We start from the raw sequence: 21,423 nt of genomic DNA on the forward strand, positions 1-21,423 counted from the left end.
CCATCCTGTCACCCCTAGCTGCATCTTTGATGTGGCACTTTCATGACTCAGTCATTATCAATTGCTCAATAGCTTACCACCAAAAGATGTGGTGTTACGAATGAGACTGCTCCTCTCTTAATCAAATGTCTCGAGTTCGAGCCCTGGTATGGAAAAATTCTTAGTAGGGAGTGTTTCCTCTTGAATGGGGCCCTACGCGGCGCGCATTCAGATTAGTCGGGCTCTAATACGAATATCGAATGCTGAATGAAAAATAAAATAAAAATTACTCAATAGCTTTCCCCATCTCGGTATCAGAGCTAGATGCAAGATAATATATTAGATGGTTATAAGAAGTCACTTAATTTTGTTTTATAACCCAAAAGTTACCCAACTAATTAGGATGATTCACTTAAAAAGTCACTCAACTTTTATTTTATAGCCCAATATTCAAACTTAAAATGTTCACCTAATACTCTCGCCACCGATGAGATTAGAGTTTCGAGCACTAAGCGTATCCAACAACAAAGAAGGAAAAAGATTGAATGTTGGAGTTCCCAAGCATTTGGCAATCTAGTAGAAAATCAAAGTTTCTCATAAACCTGGTCTAAGAGGGTGTTTGGATAAAAAAAAATTAAAGTGACTTAAAAGTCAAAAGCCAAAAATAGGTAGCTATCTACATCTGACTTCCGACTTCTTCTTTTTTGTACTTTTTAAGCTTAAAGTTATGTCTTTGCCAAACATCTCTAAAAAATAAAAAGTACTTACATTTCTTTTTTCATATTCTACATGTATGTCATTCGTTTCTTTTAGATCTCTTCTTAATAATATTAAATATATGGTTGAATCTATTGTTAATTTCCATCCCTTGATATTATTTCACTTCAATTTATGTATAGTTGTTCAGTCCCCCACAAGGGCCTAAATATTTTTTTCACATACAATTTACCACTTAATCATAGTTAAGAGTTATATATATTGTTCCTTTAATTTTCATTTATTAAGATTAACTTTAGTATGATATAAATACCCAACATGAGTAAGGTTTTACCATTATTATTTGTATTAAGGGATGACCTGATAGAATAACATTTCTCATTAACATCATAAAAACAGGCTTAAAACAAAGCTCATTAATTTCATAATTTAGATAGAAACTTTGCATACATAATCCTCCCTAGACCCTCTTAGGATTACATTTAGTATGTCATTATTGTAGATAGAAAGTTTTCATAATTATGACAAATGTGGAAGGAGGAGATGAGAAGGATCATAAGACAAAGCTTGCAATTTTTTTTATTTTTTTTTGAACTTGAGATAAAGCTTGCAAATTTACTTGTATATAAAACCAAAAAGTAATGAAATGTGTTCCAAAAAGAGGCAAAATCCATCTGTTATTCTATATCAACCAAGAAATGATACACTACCAAAAATTTTAAAAGAAAAATCAAAGTTTTACACAACTCCCTTCTTCAGCAGGCCAAACCGTCTAGTGGTATCAGCGGGAAGTTTTACACAATTTTCGATATAATTCTCATAGTACTCCTTCCCCCTTAACCCGACCGTCTAATGTAATAGAATTTAAAAAATGGGAAACAGAATGTTGATTCTCATATGATGCAAGAGGTCTGACTAGCAGCAAATGTGATATACTGTTCTTTGAACAAAAATTATATGATAAAGTGTAGAAGAATTTCACATGGGTCGTCCTCCATTAGCGAGCATCTGACCAATGATGTTTGTCACCTGAAAAGAAAGTAAAAAAGTGACTCGAACCGTTGATAACTATAGGTGTACCAAAGCTATCTACATTTTCAGTATAAAATTACCACAACACATCTGAAACATAGTTAGAAGAACTAAACCAGTATGATAGTTCAAAGAAAGAAACTGATAACAAGGCATACTGCAGTTGTATTCTAACTCACGAGCCCCGTTAATGTAGCATAATGTTTGAGAAGCAAGCATGTGTGCAGGCGTGGCAAATGGATGGGTTGAGACTTGAGTCAACTTGGGCAAGTTGAAAACAGGTTGAGAGAAAAATACTATGAAGTATATATATACATATAATCTTCACAGCTTAAGCGAAAGAAAACCAAAAATTCATAGTAGCAACACTCATAAGATCGTTTGACAATTACTCCACGCCCAATTACACAACATTATTCAAGCAGCAACAAGTAGAGGTGTTTACCAGGCGTTTCTGTCTATATTAAATGTAGTGGTACTGAATATTAGCCACATAGCAAGCTAATAAAAAGTCACATGGCAATTTTCAGACAATATTAATAGGCAATGTAACAAGGCTTAATGTCATGCTATTATAGGTTACAATTCATTGATGAAGTAAGATAATTACATTGTTCGTGTCACTAACTTAGAACCTTCTATGAAAAGTAAGTCATTTTGAGATGTTAAGAATTCTTCTTTTAAATAAGCAAATTTGTGGAAATTTTTAAGAAGAAACTAGAAAATTCTATAATAAAAAGAAACTTTTGTGATGATTGACAAAGGATAAATAAGAAATCCGTATGAAAAGGGATGGAGGAACTAATGGATAATTGGAAGGAATAAAGAGAAGAGATTGGATGAAAAGGCCAAAATAATGAAACGCATAAATTAAACAATAAATGGGGTAAGGTGCCACTAAATTTCGGGAAATTACCAGATCAGAAGAGATAAAAGGAAAGGTGTGTGAGTAGTTTTAAAAGCGCAGGTCAAACCAACTTTTAAGTATTTTGGTTTATTTTAGTGTTTGACAACCACCAAAAGCGTTTTCAAGCCAAATGCCACAAGTTGGATGGTCCAAACTTATTGTAAAGCTCTTTGAGTTTGACCAAATAGTTTATATTCATTTATAATCCCCAAAATACTATTTTCACAACACCAATACCCTGATTCCCCTCCTTTTTCCCTGCAATATTTAAAAAGAAATTGCTACTTGCTTCTATTATTCTTTGCGTTGAACTTCCAATTTTAACCTTATATTGTAACAACTAAGTTTCTTTGGAATCTACATTTTGTATGGGTCACTTTGGACTGCCCAAATCAGTCCATCAACAAAATACATTTTCCCCTTGGCGGGTAAACTTTTGGGTCAATTGTGAAACCCAAAAAGACTTCAAAACTCATGAAAAACCATCCTCAAACCCCTCTATCAGCACAAGCATCATCATCAGTCATCACAATTCAAGAGTGGCAAAATTGACCCAATAATATATAACCCACCCAACCTGCCTAAGATTTAATCATGAACCAAATGTATTTTATTGGTGGACTACTTTGGGCTATGCTCAGGTAACCCATCAAAGACATTATCCAAAATTAACTTGTGGAAATGTCCAACACTAACCCGTGTGAATTCCCCAACCTCACTTGTGAGCTAGCCATTAGTAGGTAATAGTCCCCCACACACATGCCTAATCTGATAGTGTCTATTCCTAATCTACACACTACTCTCCCAAGATCTCTTGTGGAATTACACTGGTATGATGTTGTTGTTTACCTGTATATGCTTTATCAAAGCTCAGTTGCCAATTCAATTAGTTCCAAAAGTTGAATTCTAACTTTTTTTTTTTTATACTTTTTGTTCTCTATAATTTTCAAGTGATTTACAAATATGAAAAATTGCTTTCAGTTGTCTTTCCTGGAGGATCAGTGTGTCCCACATATTATTCATGAAAGTGACTTTATCAAAGATTGTCTTTGATACTATCAAACCACACCCTAAATATTAAGTGCTGGTAGTACAAATAAATGCTAATTTAGTATTTTTGTAACATTTTTACAATTTAAAGAAAAAATATGAAGCCATAATAGTTGCTAGTGAAACTAGTATTTCATAATATTTCTTCAGTTATGAGCTAAGATTAAGAGCCTGTTTGGATTGGTTTTTGGCTTATTTTCATCATTTTAGCTTTAAATTAAGTGCTTATAAGCACTTTTTTAGTTTATCCAAACACTTAGAAAGTGCTTAAGAGCTCGTTTGGATTGACTTATTTTAAGTGTTTTTAAGCTAAAACAGCTTTAAACACTTACGGATACCTTAAAAAGTGCTTATAAGCACTTAGTTTTAAGCTAAAATGGTAAAAATAAGTCAAAAGACACAAGTAAGAATGGCTTTTGACTTATAAATCTAAAGCCAATCCAAACAAGCTCTAAAAGCTACTTTGGCTTAAAAAAAACTTAAAATAAGTCAATCCAAACATGCTCTAATAAATGCTAAGGCATGTAGGTCCTTAGAAATGTTGATTGAACTTTTTGTGATTCACTAAAAGACTCTACAATAGACAAAATTATCATTTACTATTTTCTTCAAATAATTATTATTTTAATAATAGAACTAAGAAATTAATTAAAGTGATAACTATTAAATCTTTACTTATTTGTAGGATGTAAAAACTCATAATATTTAGGACTTTTAACATAGTTCAAATAAGAAATAATTTGAGAAACAAAATTTTAGTCAATTTTAAAGTACTAAATATTTGGAGTTCTTACCTCTGACAAATAAGTAAAAATTTAATACTCCCTCCATCCCATTTTATGTGGCACCCTTTCCTTTTTAGTCCATCCCAAAAAAATATCACCGAAATAATTTAACTTTAAAATTCCCTTTTTACCCTTAATGAAATGATTTATAACCACACAATTATTTGAGGATTGTTTTAGACCACAAGTTTCAAAAGTCCTCCTTTTTTTTCTTAAACACTGTGTCAAGTCAAATGGTGCCACATAAAATGAGACAAAGGGAGTAGTTATAACTTAAAATAATTCCCAAGTCTTAAATATTAGGATAATAATTAAATAACAATTACTTGAGAAAATAGTAAATAATAATTTTGTCTATTGCAAAGTCTTTTAATAAATGACAAAAAGTTCAATAAGGCCTTAATGTTTTTCATATAGTATAGATTATGGATATGGTCGGCGTGTAGTGAATCTGCACTTATTAGTATATTTAGTGACAAAACTTAATATTTGTTGCTCCATTCAATTTTTATTTTCTTATTTGATAGTGTGATCAAGTTGTACGCGTTGGGTTATGACTCATTGTTAAGACCCAAATTAACTTGGGCATGTTGATCATGAAATACTTATACTGCCTTAATTAACCTAACCACCCATTTTCCACTCCAGTTTTAATTACCCCTACGCTACTACGCTATTCAATTGCCTACTTTTTAAATTAAACTATTCAATTGCCTACTTTTTAAATTTCTTCTACCATCACCTAAAAACAAAAGAAATAGGGAAATCTTTTGTCCACAAACTAGGGTCCAAATATTTTTACTATATTACTCTTTAGGTTTTAATCAGCTTTATGGACTAAACTGAATCTGCTAAATATCTATCTTACACTAGCATGAGTATTACAAACCCCCTCAAACTTTATAAAATGGATTTTTTCATAAATCTGTTGTATATTAACTGAAGTACTCTTTGCAACTTTATATTATTATTATGACCTGATATGAGCTTAGATGAAGAAATGAGAATTCATATAGCCGACCCAAACCTTTGGTGACCGCATCTAGTGACCTTTACGGCTCTACCCTAGCCCCCAAGCTAAAATATCATTCAGTAAGAATATTTTATTTGATTCGAAAACTTAATACTTTTTTGCTTTAGTCCACAATGACCAAACAGCCTAGAAAGAAAACATAATACTTGTTTGCTTTAGTCCACAATGACCTAACAGCCCCGAAAAAGAAACTGGAAGTATATGAACTGTTATCTAAACCTAGAAATTGATAGAGGTCCTGCAGAAGTGCATGACACAAAAAATTTAAGGAAGAAGATCATAGTTTCCGGCTGCTTTTGAGTGCAAAGGCAACTGTAATTTCAAAATTACTGAATTAAAATTCATTTAACTGCAAACAGAACACTTATCCTCCCACCAAAAGGAAACAAAATATTATTGAAATGAAATTACGAATGATTTACCTGCTGATATTTCGAGACACAACGATCAATGCAGGTATTTTCACCCATATATAGCTCACCCTCCTTGTACTTTTTCTCGACACACTTGTTGAAGCACGTATGGGTGAGTCTAGATCACAACAAGAAACAAATTCAGAAATCTTGTACATATGTCTTCGATGGAAGGAACTATGCAACAATACTGGGGCTGAATTAGAAGGAAAACTGAATTGTATGGATAATTACCAAGTCTTAAAATTTTATTTACGAGCTCCAAGAAGATTTCTTTGGTGCTGTTAGGTTACTACTAAAGAGACTTGTGACTGAAACAGTCATGATTTGGAACACCTTACTTGTTAAAAAATTCAACCCTGTACTCCATCTCCTTCTCAGCCATGCCAAAAATCTGCATACATAAGGCAAAAGGGAGAGGGAGTGTAAGAACACCTAGAAATTTTTAGCTTGAAAAGTCCCGCATTCAACTTAGAAGGTGGAACTACTAACAAATGTGTGATAACCACACAAAAAGAATTATTCCTTACAGATAAACATAGACAAAATGATAAACACATCACAAAAGTAAAGAACCTGCTCCGCTTCCACTTCTCTTGGTAAGTTATTAGCAGCCATCATTACAGAGCTGTAAGACAAAAAACAGCATTTGGATCAAATAGTGTAGTTGCAGGTCTGATCTCAATGAAAGAAAAGGGCAAATATGCTAAAGGAAATTTGTTTATTTTTGATAACCAAGAAATCCCGAGGGCCAGTGATGCGCGATTCCAACTCAGTGGATAATGGGCCCTCCTCTCTATCCTCTTAAATACCAAGCTTCTCTGTAGCAAGATTCGAACATGTGCCTAACCACAAATTACAAACTATGGTCTTACCACTAGACCAAAGCCCTTAGCACAAATATGATAAAAGAACTTTATCCTAACAAAACCGACAAATGTGAGGATGATGTTCAATCATAATATCCCTTATGTACCAATTGCTACCACACCACTGCCTTCAACTCAATGTTGTTTGCATGTGTGTACAAAAGTCAAAGTACAAGTCTTCTCCAATGCAAAGAAAAACATACAGAAAATATGCTAAGGAAACATTAGCCTAAGGATGATGCCCAATCATCATACCCTTATGCCCTGAGCAGCGAATCTGCTATATAAGTAGCAAGTTTAAGTGCCCACACTACCTTGAACTTCATATGTGTAATACACATGCATTTTTCCCGACAAACTACCCTTGCATACCTCATCTGTAAGCATTTCTATTTGACCATATATATACAGTAAGGACAATGTCAAGTCATCATGACCTTCTGTCCTGGCGAAAGAACAGGGGCAGAGCCAAATATTCTTTTCTTTTTTATATAACCGTAGTAAGGACAACACCAAGTCATCATGACCTTCTATCTTGGGGAAAGAACCAAATCTTCTTTTTTTTATAACCGTAGTGTTCAAGCCAGCATGGATGCACCTCAACTAATTTCACGAGATACCTACCACCTCCCACCAACAACCCGTCCAATGGAGCCAACTATTCTAATAAGGGGATTCAAGAAAATCCAAACTTCCATAATGAGTGAATACAATTAGCTACACCAAATGGGATTCAACAATTTATACATATACACAGAAGTTTAGTTTTTTAAGCTAATTATTATACCAAATAACTTTCCAACAAAGGGGACAACACTTACCACCCACATCACTACAAATTCAATCTACTGAATTTGTAGCTAGTGCGTATACATCCAAATTAATGCTAAGTGGAACCTATTGCTACACAACACATTGCATATGGTGATATTTTACAAATTTAAAAATTCTAAATTTGCAGAATTACGAATGTATATGTTCATGTTGAAACAAGCATGAATCAAAAAATAAAAAAAAGTGACGAAATTTACCGATAAATTATCTTCTGCTCTTTTTCGTATTTCAGAGAGGGGGAGAAGGAAGGATGTTTGGTATATTAGGGTTTAACTAGGGTTTTTCTCCAAATGAAGGGGGAGTTTGGAGGGTACAAATCGACCCGACCCGACCCGACCCGACCCGAACGATATTGTACTTGACCCGTTTACGTTTTTTCCCAATAATTAAGGAGAAATTGCTGAGAAAAATATTGAAACATTGGGTTTGTTTATTAGGGGGGAAAATGTTTGTAGATACGATATATTATTTAAAATTATTTATATATAATTTAGATAAATATTGTGATATAAATTATATCAATACCAAAAATGCCTAAAGTGATAGAAGTGAATGTAGTAATTTAATTATTTATACGAGTTTAATAATTATCTAAATCACATTTATTTTGATTGAAAATAAAAGTATTCACTAATAACTTTAACAAAATAAAAAAAGCTACCAAATGAAGTGAAATACATAACTAAAATTAATAGCTTGTTAGGCCAATTTTTAGAAAGCCAACAATGTTTTTTTTTTTNTTACGAATCTATATGTTCATGTTGATAGAAGCATGAATAAAAAAAGTGACGAAATTTACCGATAAAATTATCTTCTGCTCTTTTTCGTATTTGAGAGAGGGGGAAGAAGGAAGGATACTTGGTTTATTAGGGTTTAACTAGGGTTTTTCTTCGAATGAAGGGGGAGTTTTGGAGGGTACAAATCGACCCGACCTGAATGATATCGTACTTGACCCGTTTACGTTTTTGCCCAATAATTAGGGAGAATTTGCTGAGAAAAATATTGAAACATTGGGTTTGTTTATTAGGGAGAAAAATGTTTTTCATCAAAAATAAGTAAGTTATTTATTTTATTTTTATTGTGTACATATGTAGATAAGATATATTATTTAAAATTATTTATATCATTTAGATAAATATTGTGATATAAATTATATCAATACAAAAAATGCTTAAAGTGATAGAAGTGCCTATAGCAATTTTATGATTTATACGAGTTTCGTAATTATCTAAATCACATTTATTTTGATTGAAGTTAAACTATTCACTAATAACTTTAACAAAATAAAAAAAAAGCTACCAAATGAAGTCATTTTTAGAAAGTCAAAAATGTTTTTTTTAATAATAATAATATATATTTAGTTTAAAGAGTTGAGTTGTTTGCCTAATAGCTTGTTTAATCTATTAGTGAAGACTCAAACATCGATAATATCTTCACTCTTTGAATGACAATTACATGTTTATCAGATCCATAGTGCGCTTGTTACTATCTTATTAAGAATCTTATCAGAAAAATTGATTGAAACAGAAGCTAGTCAATGAAAAAAGAATATGTGTAGTACGCATTCTTCATAATCTCAATGCTCGTTTAAAATTTTTCAATTCTTTATGGTCTAGGTTGGAAATCCTTCTTAAAGTGACCTTTATTTTTGCCTAACCTTGATCGACTTCAAGTTGGTCTCCCATGTCCAATAGGGTGTTTGAATTGGCTTAAAAGTTAATAAAACCTACTTGTAAGTCAGTTTTTAACTTTTTAAAGTGTTTGATAAATATAAAAAATAACTTAAAGTAAGTAAAAATTGACTTAAAATAAGTTATGAAGTGTTTGACAAGGTAAAAATGACAATAAATTTAAAATAACTTAAAATAAGTCAAAGACCAAAAGTAGGTCTCCCCTACTTTTTATTTGTTTGACTTAAAAGTCATTTCAGTTTGACTTTTTATTTTTGATTTAAAAACTATTTTTTTTTAAGTCAATCCAAATGCGCTTTAAGTATTTTTTTTCATGAGTTCAGTAGTAATCATACTCCCTTTATCTCAATTTATATGACTTACCTTTTTTTTTAATCAAAAATTATATAATTAAAATTGTGATTTCGCTTCTATAAATATAAGTATACTAGTTCCGGGCACGTGCGTTGCACGTGTGCCCCATGCTAAGTTGCATGAAGTTGTTGTAACGATGTCTATATATATATATATATATATATATTCATCACATCTCCCACACAATAAAAAATACAACTATATTGAAATAGACATCCTAATTATCCATTGGGGATGTTGACCTCTATGATATTAAAGACGAAGAAACCACAAATATTGTGAAACAAAAATAACTATATGTTAAATGTGTGTACATTTTGATTTAGTAATTTACTGATAGAATAAAAATAGTTACAAATTATAATAATTGATTAAGAAAAATATGTAAAGAACTTTCACATATATAAAAAATATTAGGCAAGATAGAACGCATACTCATATTGCAGCTATCTCAAATTTTCTTTTCAAGAAAATCAACAAAGCCTTTCTTTTGTAATGGAAGATTTATGTACTTTTTTATTGTAAAGATGGGTCTTAACTTAAGTAAGAGAAAAATAATTAATTAAATTGGAGAATTGTAACTTAAACTTCATGTTAGAATTAAAATGAATTAATAAATGAAAGAAAGTGATTGAGGGAAACAAAGTCTCAAACATCTTTACATATTTCACCAGTAGCTAGAGGCCTTAGTAGATGAATATGCTTAATATATTGAATTAAATGTATTTAATTATTAAGTAACCCTTCAAATTCTTCAGATTTTATATTTTCAAAGAGTGTTATACTCCATACAAATTTATAGGATTATTTTAGTAATCCAGCCTTTAACTTTGTTGCTTCCTACTTTAATAGAACTAATAATTCTATTTTTTATTATAAAGTTTGTAAAATAAAATAGTAAATCAGAAAAAAGTACTTTAAAAGCTATACAACTTACATTGTGGTCACCAAAATAAGAATAATTACCAACCATTGCAAAGACTTAAATCATAAAATTTGAAGTCTTAATTGTGTTCAATAATTTTTTATTTGTAGTTATTTATTTATTGAATAGGAATTAACTCGGAAAAGAAAATAGTGATTATTTAATGGTAAATAAAAGAACACCTCTAAAGAAATCAACAAAAATATTATAAAATGAAGCTAAGAGTAATAATGTGAAAGAAGAAAGTAGAAAAAAATGTAGAGAGATAAGAGATGGCAACTTTCTTTATTCTCTTCCGGTGTGTACAACGTAATGTCCAATGCCATCCTTTATAGGATATAATTGAGCGACTCAAAGGATTGTTATGAATATGTCATTAACCCATTTCATGGATGAAACGTGAAAGTAACAAACATAATATTAATGAATATCAACAAATGTATAACATCTTCATTACTAATATAATAACACAAAAATAAAAAATTCCACTTGAACACATAGAAAAGAAATCTAAGCAGATCTTAGTTAATCTACAATAAAATTATCAATCAAATATTAAGATACAAGGAGTGAAGAGAAGTAGCTATCATCAAAACTAAGACAATATATATCATGGCACAATTTACAGATCGAAAAATCAGTAAAGCACACAATGATATTTATAGCCAAGATTAACAGAGGCGTATCCAAGATTTTGAGATGATGGGTGCACTATTACAAAAAGGTGAATCTAAGATATAAATTTGATCGATTTAACATTTAGGTTCTTATCACTAAAAATAATTAAAATTTTAAAATTATAGATCCAAAGTTATTTTTACCTATCCAAACCACTTAGAGAGACATTACCCATTTTAAAAAGGAAAATAAAACAAGATAACTAAAAGATTCAAATTTCTAACCTCACTTAGAGAGGTGCACCCAACATAATCGCCCGGTATAATACTTCAAGTGTGAGTTCACATATCTATATTTAAATATTTAAAAAAAATATAACACTACTATATATGATTTCAAGAGGGGAGCATGGGTTCACGTGAACCCGGTGACCCCCTCCTGGATACGCCTCTGCCAAGATATATAGAAGGCTAAATGGTCTGCTGAACCCTTGTACTTGTATCAGATTGTAAATTGGACCCTTCTACTTACGATTTTGTCAAATGAACACTTAAACTCAATAAAACACAGTATTTTAAACCCTTTTTTCATTTGAGCAAGATGCGTGCAATACAACCAAATTACACCTGAAATCCATGTCATTTTTAATGACACGTCAAACATTAAAAGATAAATAATAGTAAAAAAAAGTTATTTCTTTTCCTCTCTCAGGTCACCCCCAGCCGCCGTCTCCATCTTCCTTACCCAGAAACTTTCTGAAGCACAAAAATTCAAAATTCACCAGCAGCTATGATAGCTTGAGAATTGGGTGTTCCCATTTGGCCATTTTCTAGAAAAGACAGATTCCTCCTCTTGACCCAATTACTCTGTATTCTCCTTTGCATGACCCAATGCTTGCAAAGCGATCCATGATTTTTTCTTCCCCGAAGCACTCCAAAATTCAACTCAAGCTACGAGACCAAGTTATTCGACTTAGTCGTCTCGATCTGAAGTCGAGTATCAAATTTCTCGATTCAGTCCGTATAGTCTTGTGATTTGAGCTTTCAATTTTAGAGAGAAGTTTTCAATTTAAATCTTCAAATTAAAAGCTCAAATCATGTAACCCGTTTTTTATTTGAAGACAAATAAATCAGCACAAAGAACTATTCAAACAAAAAATGAATTGAGCATTTGTTTCTTTTTGATTTCATATTAATCCATTTATGATTTGAGCTTTCTTTTCAATTTGTATGTTTGTTGTGGGATGTTTGAAGGATAAGTACTTTCTTTTAAAATGGATGAGATTACAAAAAAAAAATGGTGGAAATTATGGGCGGCCGTGACCTAATTTTTTCCCACAGAATAAGAGAAGACGAAGGAGATATTTTGGTTTTTCCTTTTTCTAATTTTTTTTCTGATTATATGTGTAATTTCAATGAAAAGTATCCATTCACGCTCTTAATCAGTGTGTATCTTATGCATTTTTCCAACTCAACAATTTTATTGCCACATAAATTTGGTCAATGGTCAGAGGTATTTAAAATATTGTGTTTTATTGAGTTTAAGTGTTCACTTGACAAAACTGTAAGTAGAAGGGTCCAGTTTACAATTCGACACAAGTACAAGGGTCTACCAGACCCTTTTGCCTATATAGAAATCAAAAGTCAAGTTAGAAAAAGATCACTAAAATATCATTAAATTTCTTTATAAGTGCTATGAAGAAGTGAAAGGACACTTTATATTTTACTCTTAAAAAATAGTTAAATTCTCAAAACTATTAAATCCAAATTTGTAGTTATTGTTCAAAGTTGAAGCGTATGACTATACTATACAATATATGTACTAATACACGTATAAGAATATGAAGAATCAATTCTGAAATTTTTAAGACGCTGCATACATAGATGAGTTCTAATAACTTCTTTAAATTAGTAATTGATATGTGGAGAAGCATATAATTATGGTTGATTCATTGTATTGTACTCAATATGATACTTAGCATTTATTTAAACGTATATTTACATTTTCTTGCACAAATTATTAAAGGAGAATTTTCTTTATTTCAGGATAAAAATATTTAATTAATTATATTAGATGAATTTAATTAAATATTTTATAACATTTTCATTTTATATTAGATGAATATATATATATATATATGATGATAAATGCATTTTTTCTTTTAGAAAAAACTAACCAGAAAAAAGCCACATAAACCGAAATAAAAAAGGCACCAATAGTATGACAAAATATATAAAAAAAGATTTCACGTAAACTGAAATAAAAGAAGTACCAATAGTTTGACAGAATGTACCTTAGGGTTATCCATTTTTCAACAATCGAAATCAAGAAAAAATTATTCTCTCTACCCTAGTTTATATGACTCACTTTTCCTTAGGCAATCTAATTTTTTTTTGACATATTTCTATATTTAGTATCAATTTAACTTCAAAATACCAATTTACCCTTGGTGGAATGAATTATACTCGCACAGATATTTATAACTTAATTTAGATCAAAAGTTTCAAAAATTTACTTTCTTTCTTAAACTATATGTCAAGTCAAAACTATATCACATAAATTTGGACGGATGGAGTATATCGAAACAATTATTTCATCCAAACATGTACTTAAGTTTGAGAAGACACTTTTGGCATTTCTTTTCACTAAGAAGATGAAAATGGGGTCCTCTCCCTTGTCATTGTGTCCCTTGTGCTCCACAAGAAAAAAAAGAAATTCTACTCCATTGTCATTGCGAGTCACAATTACTCTCTACTTTTAGACAAAAGCAAAGATAACAAAGAAAGACAAGAAATTACTCCAACATACTCAAAATACAACCTTTCCACCATTTCAGCCATGCTTCTCATCATCAACTTTTTACCAACTCCTTTAAAATCCTTCAATTTTTTCCCTCTTTTCCTCAGCATCTGATCTGATAATCAGCTTCTCTTTTTCCCTCAATTTATGAGCTAAGAAGCAGTTACTTGAAGCCATTTTCTTTGAATGCTTCAAAAGTTCAATCTTTAAGGACAAAAGAATTTCTTGAAATGCTTCAAAAGTTCCATCTTTTTCTCATTGTGTGCTGAAAGACAATTTCTTTTTGATAAAGGGTTCTGAAAAAGTGTCGAACTATTAATGCAGAACCTCAAGAATGCTACAATTTATCCTTGTTTTCTCAATCTGTGAGCTGAAAGACAGTTTCTTGGGTAATGGGTACTGGAAAGTTTCAACTTTTAACACTTCTCATCTTGAATTTTGATGATTTTTCTTAAATTCTTCAATTGCTTCATCTTTTTTCTCAATCTGTGAACTGAAAGACAGTTTTTTGGTTGAAAAATGCCTAATCTTGGAGCTAATAAAGCTGACACAGAGGGAAATGTTGGTTCCGGCCGTCATCGCCGCCGTAGACGCCGCGGGAGGCCATCCATGGCGGCGAGCAGTGAGACAACCACAACTGATGGGAGTTTCCACTTCACTGATTCTGATTCTGACCAATCTTGGCACTCACCTTTAGGCTCTATGGATGATGTTTCAGTATATTGTGATCAGCAGCCACTGAGGAGGGACAACAAGCAAAGAGGGTATAATTCTTTGTCAGATGATGAGATTGATTTGGAGTGTGGTGAATTGGAGATGAAGTTGCATAATAAAGAAGAGAAGGACTGTAGGATTTGTCATTTGAGTTTGTTGAGAAGTGGAGGGATTAGTAGTGGTGGAGATCAAGTGCAAGAGACTTCAGGAGGGATGGCAATTGAATTGGGATGTTCTTGCAAAGGTGACTTGGGTGCTGCTCACAAACAATGTGCTGAGACTTGGTTCAAAACCAAGGGAAACACGTGAGTACAACCCCCCTACTTTGTTTCGTGGTGTCCGAATCAACTTACTGTATTTACTTTTCAAATTTGCTTTAAAATATCTTACTTGAGTTGAGCGTCTATAGGAAACAATCTATGTACCTTTAGGGATAATAAGATCTGTGTACACATCACCCTCCCCAGACCCGTGGGATTACACTGCATTTGTTGTTGATGATGTCTGGATTAACTTGTGTGCACCTAGCTAATTTTAATTCACGAGGGACCTGCTACCTCCATCCAGCACAAGTTGCAGGTGACTCTATTGTTGGAAGAATAGAGTTTTTGCCACCGTTGGGACTGAACTTGAGATCTCAGCATTCTCGGGCCACTTCATTGATCTTGTGTTTGTTAAGTAGTTATTTCGATTTTTTGGAGATTTGTGTGCAAAGGCGGTAAATACTTACCCGCATGCACCTGGTGCTTACAATAAACCATCTAAATTTACTATGGTTATTGGTTAAGTGATTTAATAAGGTGAGAATGTATGTTAATCTCCAATGACATTATAATTTATGAACCTGAAGTCGTTAGGTGCTCGGTGGAGTGGTTTGTTCCTGTTCTGGTTAAGTTTATGGAGTGATCATTTAATTTTTTTTCATCGTGAATTGGTATATCCATGTTTTGGGGCAACCTAGGATTCCATTTTTCTTCTTGTTATCTTCTATAGTGATAGGATGTCCAGAAAAAATCTATTGATAGTGATAGAAGCATTATATTGAAGTTCTTCAATATAGGTTATTGAACTGGCTCTTGCCAAAAGATAGTATGTTTGGAATTCTTCTGCATACCATACCAGGTATCGAAGGCAATCATCGTCGTAATTTTAAATTTGTCGCATGTTCTTTTTCACATAGTATATTGTTTCGTTTATAACTGCAACTATACTTCTGTCATCTACTTCATTTCTTGGATTCAAGTTGATATACAACAATAACCGGACCAATATAAATATTCTTATACATTTAAGAAATTTCTTAATACAAATTACATAGTTTAGATACAAGTTACTAGGTTCACGTGAACTGGTAACTATCGCACTAGATCCTCCCCTGTGACGATCGAAGTGCAAAGTTGTACTAATATATTAGCTGAAGAAGTGAAAAGACTTCTTTCCCTACCCTATGACCTTTGTGTGTGTGCATTAATTCCTCAATATGTGTCTTCGGTTATGCACTTATGCTAATTTACTGTATTCTATGATTCAGAATTTGTGAAATCTGTGGTACCAATGCACTGAACATTGCTGGAGTGCATACAAATGAAGCCAATAATGCTTCAGTAGCCCCTCTTGCAGCATTCGCAGCACCTATAGCCTTTTCTGAAACCCGAGGCTTTTGGCATGGACGTCGTGTCATGAATTTTCTACTTGCATCCATGGTTTTTGCCTTTGTCATCTCATGGCTTTTTCACTTCAATATATTGCCCTAGATGCTTCTGAAGATCGTCCTGCAACGTGGATTGTATTGTGAGGATTCAACATAAATTAACAAGCTTTTACGCTGGTTGTCAATCTACTGCAACTCTCCTCCTCTATCCGGGCTCAGGACTTGCAGAAATGTTTTATTAACTCGCAACATTAACAGCTCCAATCCCTGAAATTTGTACTATCGAGCTACATCTAGGCAGCTAAAAGGTTTATGAAAGGTGATCTGGTATCTGGTATAGGCCATGCTGTAAACGTGTCGATGATTAGTAGGGTGTCAGCCATTAACTTCTCGATCTTGTTTGTGATGATGATTGTTGACTAGAATAGAAGATAGTTTTGTTCATCAAACAGCTTGATGAATTTTAAAGTTCTTCCCATTTAGTGTACATATGTAAGTATGTATAGAAGTATGTCGATGAAGCAGTAGCATTCTGTTGTATATCATCCTTGAAAACTCTGTACAAATCTCTCATGGCTGTTGCAATTGTGTTAGCATCTAAATGTTTTCTTTGATAACAGTGTGTTCTTAAGCTCACCTCGACTATTCCACTGAGTATATGTTACTTCCCATCATCATACGTATCGGGCAATTATGCTACTATCTATGGCTGTTGCAATCAACTGTGTTAGCTACTGAATTTTCAATATGACACTGCTTCTTATATGTTTAGCTCATATCCCTTTGTATGTTTTTTCATTACAAAAGCAGTAAGCAATGTGGAGATCTGGTGCTTCAAATAGAATGAATGAACCAACCTCTTGTATAATAACTGGAATTTAGATGCTCAAAAAAGGTTACTTGTTTTGGTTCACATATAAGTTTTAATCCAAACATTTGCATGTTTCATGTCACACAACTTGCAAGTTTCACAATCAAGCACATATATACTACAAGCAGTTCGCAACTTGATTGGGCTGACTGTTGCAGCTAGTGATGGGTAGATAGATCATGCCAACTTTTTTTCTACAAGGATGTATGACACCTAAAGAACTTCCACTTTTTGAGATGACAAAAACAAGCGCACAGACTTCATTACGCGAAGGCACAAAGTAGAATGCTCTATTCTTTTAAATCAGTGACAACATCTTTTAAACATGATCTCATAACCTCTCCAAGTTTGGAGCAAGCACCAAGACATAGCTCCATTGCCTCGTTGATCTTTGGTGTTGACCATCCTCCAGATACAATCAGTTGAGTGACCTCATTACGCGAAGGCATACAAGTTATCATTAAGCTTCCATCTTGGTAGCTTTCTTCCTCGGAAATGGGATCAATGACAAAGTTCTTTCCAATACAAGATACAGAAACTGAGGCAACCAAGTCGTACAGCAAAATTCCTGCATCTGCTAAAGCTAGACTAGCACATGATATGACCACGGGGAGATCACTTCCACCAGATTCCAATACCAAAGCAAAAACATCCACACACGTCTTTGGGAAGGATTCCAGAATTATAACACCTTCTAGAGCTCTGTGTAACATTGAGGAAAGTTCCTTGTTGTCTGATCCCTGCCCACGATTAGGGGTGGCAAAACTTGTGTAACTAACATTACAATTTAAGCGTCCTGTATCACTGTACATCATTGCCTTTTTACTTTCCCTTGGCCCAAACACAGATACGATCACCTTGGTGTTTCCAAACTCTGCATATGCTGATCCTGCAGCTGTACTCACAGCACCAGTCCTCAGATAAGCAGGACGGCACTGATAGAAGCCACGATTATCAGGACGAACCCAATCAGCATCGGCAATGGGGATTCTCTTCTTCTTGCGCGTTGCTGGAGACGGTGAGTATGTCGTCAGCGTCGACCCCGATTTTCCAGCCATCAGCTTCTGAAAATAAAATAAAATTCCCCTGTAGGTGAGTCCAAGAGATGTCTTGGTTTAATGATAATACAGAAAAACAGTAGAACACCGAGGATTTTAGTCATTGTAACACATCATTAAATAAGATTAAAACTCCCCACTAAAATTGAGCTATATCAAGTTGGAAGTATTATGATGGTATTACAGACTCCAAAGGCTCTTTAAACCCAAAAGGCCAAAACCAACAAGACAGCTGACCTAGCCAAAAAATTTGGCCTATATCACAGTAAAGTGTAAGTTGACTTCGAATCGATTCAAATCAGCCCTCTCAATAATTTCAGGCAAGGTGTAGTACAATTTGATAAAACATAAGCTTATTGAAAGCTTTTAAAAAAGTATGAACCTTAAAAATAAACTATAGTAAAATGTAATAACATAACTAGAGAAAGTAATATAGGTATCATTCAACTCTGTATAGGCTAAAGCAAACTCACTAATTAGATCACTTTGAATTTGTCTTCCAAATTTTGACAAAAATGATGGAGGGGAAGAGCTGGTTATTCTCTCCTAAAATAAGGTATATTTTAGCCCATATTTGTAAAAAAGTTCACATTGTGCAATACACATAATCAACAACAACAACATACCTAGTGAAATCCCACAAGTGAGGTCTGGGGAGGATAGAATGTATGCAGACCTTACCACTACCTCATGGAGGTAGAGAGGCAATACACATAATCAATGAGCACATATCTCAATGCTAGGGGGGGATTAGATTGTTAAAATGATAAAATCTCTTGTACGTGTTACTATTAGACATGCAAAAAGATGTTTGTAAATAAGAAATCAATCAATCATTAACTCCTTAATTCCAAACAATATGTTCACAATTTACAAAGTGAAATACTTCAAACACATATGTTTAGAAGTAAAATTTAAGCACTTTGACATTCCAAAACCGCAAACACAAAAGATAAAAAGGAAAAAATACAAAAAAACACATTACTGACAGGATAAAACATTCACCATATAAGCCTACCTGTTCACCATATCTCCAGTTACCCTATCGTATGAGAGTTCTATCTTAATTTTTGTTCCTTTATTGCAGTAATATCCAGACACATCTTGCTAGCATCTCGACTAACCCGCTGGATAAGTGCAACTAGCATAGGTACCACATAATCCTACCTACCAAGGCTAGGCTGATGAGAAAGATTCACCTCTTTTTTGGAAGAGGGATAAATTCACCAAATGTCACATTTATTGGACAATGCATACATATAGAAATAGGAGGAGGGGGTGTAAGATAACCCAGAAAAGTTCAGTTTGAAAAGACTCAGATTCAACGTCTCACATAGAATGCAAATATCTAGAAACTTAGAAGGCAAGAATTACTAACAAATGTGTGATGACCATACATACAAAAAGAGCTATTCCTTACAGATAATCAAAGACTAGAATGATAAGCACATCACAAAAGTAAACAACATTCTCCTTCTCAATTTACGCTGGTAGGTTATTAGCAGCCATCTCTATGGAGCTATGAGACAAAAAACAACAATTGGATCAAAAAGTCTAGTTACAAGTCTGATCTCAATGCAAAATAAAAAGAAAATACTTTGCTTTTTTTGAAAACCGAGAAATGTCTGAGGGCTAGTGATATTTAGTTTGAAACTCGATGGATAATGGGCTCACCCCTCTGCCCTTCTCCACTTAAATACCAGGCTTTCTTCAGCAAGGTTCAAACGCGTGACATGCACCTAACTCACATATCACAAGCTACAGTCTTACCACTAGGCAGACCTGGGGGAAAATATGCTAAAAGAACTTTATCCTAGTAAAGCTGAGGAATGTGAGGATGATGTTAAAATCTGTGCAACGGATCTACTCTATTGTGTGTACCAATTGCTACTGCACCAACTGCCTTCCAGGCTTCAACTCAATGCAGTTTGAGTGTGTTTGTACAGAAGGATGACTTCCAATCGTCATCCCATTATTCCCTTGGCAGTGAATCTGCTACATGAGTAGCAAGTTTAAACTTTAAATGCACACACTGCCTTGAACTCCAGGTGTCTAAGCATACATTTAACAATGGCAGATCCAAGAAAATTCTATTAGGAGGATTCAAAAAAATCCAAACTTCCATAATGAGCGAATACACTTAACGACATCAATTGGATTCAACAATTAATATAAACAATAACAACATACCCAGTGTAATCCCACAAGATTCAACAACAACAAGCATGAAGAAAAACAAGTGAAGAAATTTACCGATAAAATTATCTTCTGCTCTTTTTCGTATTTCAGAGATAGAGGGAGGAGAAGGAAGGATGTTTGGTTTATTAGGGTTTAGCTAGTGTTTTTCTTCCATGTGAAGAGGGAAGTTTTGGAGGGTACAAACCGACTCGACCCGACCCGAGCGCTATGGTTCTTGGGACAAGAAAATGCTTCTTTTTTTCTCAATTTTTTTTACATTAAATTTGGAAAAATATAATTCAAGAGCTAAATGCATGTTCAGATAAAATTTTATTTTTACATATCATTTTTCAAATTTAACTTCAAATATTATTTTTCAAATATATCTCGATTCAGATCTGAATGTTTGTTTAATAATTTCTTTTGGATTAAAATATTGAAAGAGAAGATAAATTTATGCTAAAAGTTAATGTGAAGTCTGTATCAATTATTATAGTATTTTAACCGAGTTTAATAAGTATTTTTTCTATTTCATTTAGTCCATAAAAAAGTGATGCATTTCTTTATTTAACAAATATTTAATGACATAAATCAACATTTTCATCGTATTGCGTCTCATTTAATTGCCAATTTTTTATTTATAAAGATTAACTTTTCTATTTTAAAAATTTATTTAATTAAAGAGTAATTTTGAGATATTACAAAGTCTCTCATATTTTTGAAATTCTATGTCTAATCAAATTTCATCACATAAATTAGGATATATGAAATAATAATTATCATTTAATATGTAGTTGTTTGGCAAAGTTTTTATGAGACCTATTTTCTTTTTTAAAGTACTTATTTTTAAAAGACTAAGGTGTTTGACCAAAGCAAAAATAATTTTATCATAAGCTAAAACAAATTGCAGCCTTTTTCAAAATATTGTCAAACACTACTTGGTGC

At 32.9% G+C, this 21,423-nt stretch overlaps 4 protein-coding genes across 7 annotated transcripts in view; 1 reads left to right on the plus strand and 3 right to left on the minus strand.

Moving 5' to 3' along the window:
• LOC125872763 (copper transporter 6-like) overlaps positions 1-21,423 on the minus strand; it is a 73,243-nt gene that overhangs the window by 13,530 nt on the left and 38,290 nt on the right. The gene's annotated exons all lie outside the window — the stretch shown is intronic.
• LOC125872765 (mitochondrial import inner membrane translocase subunit TIM10-like) lies at positions 1,346-20,616 on the minus strand. Of its 4 annotated transcripts, none has more exons than XM_049553552.1 (5): positions 20,554-20,616; positions 6,493-6,544; positions 6,258-6,310; positions 5,926-6,034; positions 1,346-1,725 (listed from the first exon to the last, which is right to left on the minus strand). In XM_049553552.1, exons 2-5 carry the CDS (start codon positions 6,535-6,537, stop codon positions 1,675-1,677), a joined length of 258 nt encoding a protein of 85 aa, XP_049409509.1. In that variant the 5' UTR covers positions 6,538-6,544; positions 20,554-20,616; the 3' UTR covers positions 1,346-1,674. The 4 variants fall into 4 exon arrangements, with proteins under 4 accessions (XP_049409509.1, XP_049409508.1, XP_049409507.1 ...); XM_049553551.1 differs by lacking the exon at positions 20,554-20,616 and adding an exon at positions 8,419-8,494; XM_049553550.1 differs by lacking the exon at positions 20,554-20,616 and adding an exon at positions 7,817-7,896.
• LOC125872756 (uncharacterized) lies at positions 13,908-16,998 on the plus strand. Its single transcript, XM_049553537.1, has 2 exons — positions 13,908-15,025; positions 16,252-16,998. Exons 1-2 carry the CDS (start codon positions 14,526-14,528, stop codon positions 16,472-16,474), a joined length of 723 nt encoding a protein of 240 aa, XP_049409494.1. The 5' UTR covers positions 13,908-14,525; the 3' UTR covers positions 16,475-16,998.
• On the minus strand, positions 17,303-20,621 carry LOC125872755 (exosome complex component RRP41-like). The gene is made up of 2 exons (XM_049553536.1): positions 20,554-20,621; positions 17,303-18,306 (listed from the first exon to the last, which is right to left on the minus strand). The coding sequence occupies exon 2, from the start codon at positions 18,298-18,300 to the stop codon at positions 17,533-17,535; it is 768 nt and encodes a 255-aa protein (XP_049409493.1). The 5' UTR covers positions 18,301-18,306; positions 20,554-20,621; the 3' UTR covers positions 17,303-17,532.

The sequence above is a fragment of the Solanum stenotomum genome, chromosome 8 (assembly GCF_019186545.1).
Source record: "Solanum stenotomum isolate F172 chromosome 8, ASM1918654v1, whole genome shotgun sequence".
Lineage (NCBI taxonomy): Eukaryota > Viridiplantae > Streptophyta > Magnoliopsida > Solanales > Solanaceae > Solanum > Solanum stenotomum.

What these genes read in the sequence shown, in the direction of transcription:
- LOC125872765 (XM_049553552.1), bottom strand. Translation starts at nt 6,537, where the DNA reads ATGATGGCTGCTAATAACTTACCAAGAGAAGTGGAAGCGGAGCAG. An exon ending in AGGGTTGAATTTTTTAACAA is followed by an intron (nt 6,035 to 6,257) that starts GTAAGGTGTTCC and finishes GTTGTGATCTAG; the next exon opens with ACTCACCCATACGTGCTTCA. An exon ending in GTGTCTCGAAATATCAGCAG is followed by an intron (nt 1,726 to 5,925) that starts GTAAATCATTCG and finishes CTTTCTTTTCAG; the next exon opens with GTGACAAACATCATTGGTCA.
- LOC125872755 (XM_049553536.1), bottom strand. Translation starts at nt 18,300, where the DNA reads ATGGCTGGAAAATCGGGGTCGACGCTGACGACATACTCACCGTCTCCA.
- LOC125872756 (XM_049553537.1), top strand. Translation starts at nt 14,526, where the DNA reads ATGCCTAATCTTGGAGCTAATAAAGCTGACACAGAGGGAAATGTTGGT. An exon ending in TTCAAAACCAAGGGAAACAC is followed by an intron (nt 15,026 to 16,251) that starts GTGAGTACAACC and finishes TCTATGATTCAG; the next exon opens with AATTTGTGAAATCTGTGGTA.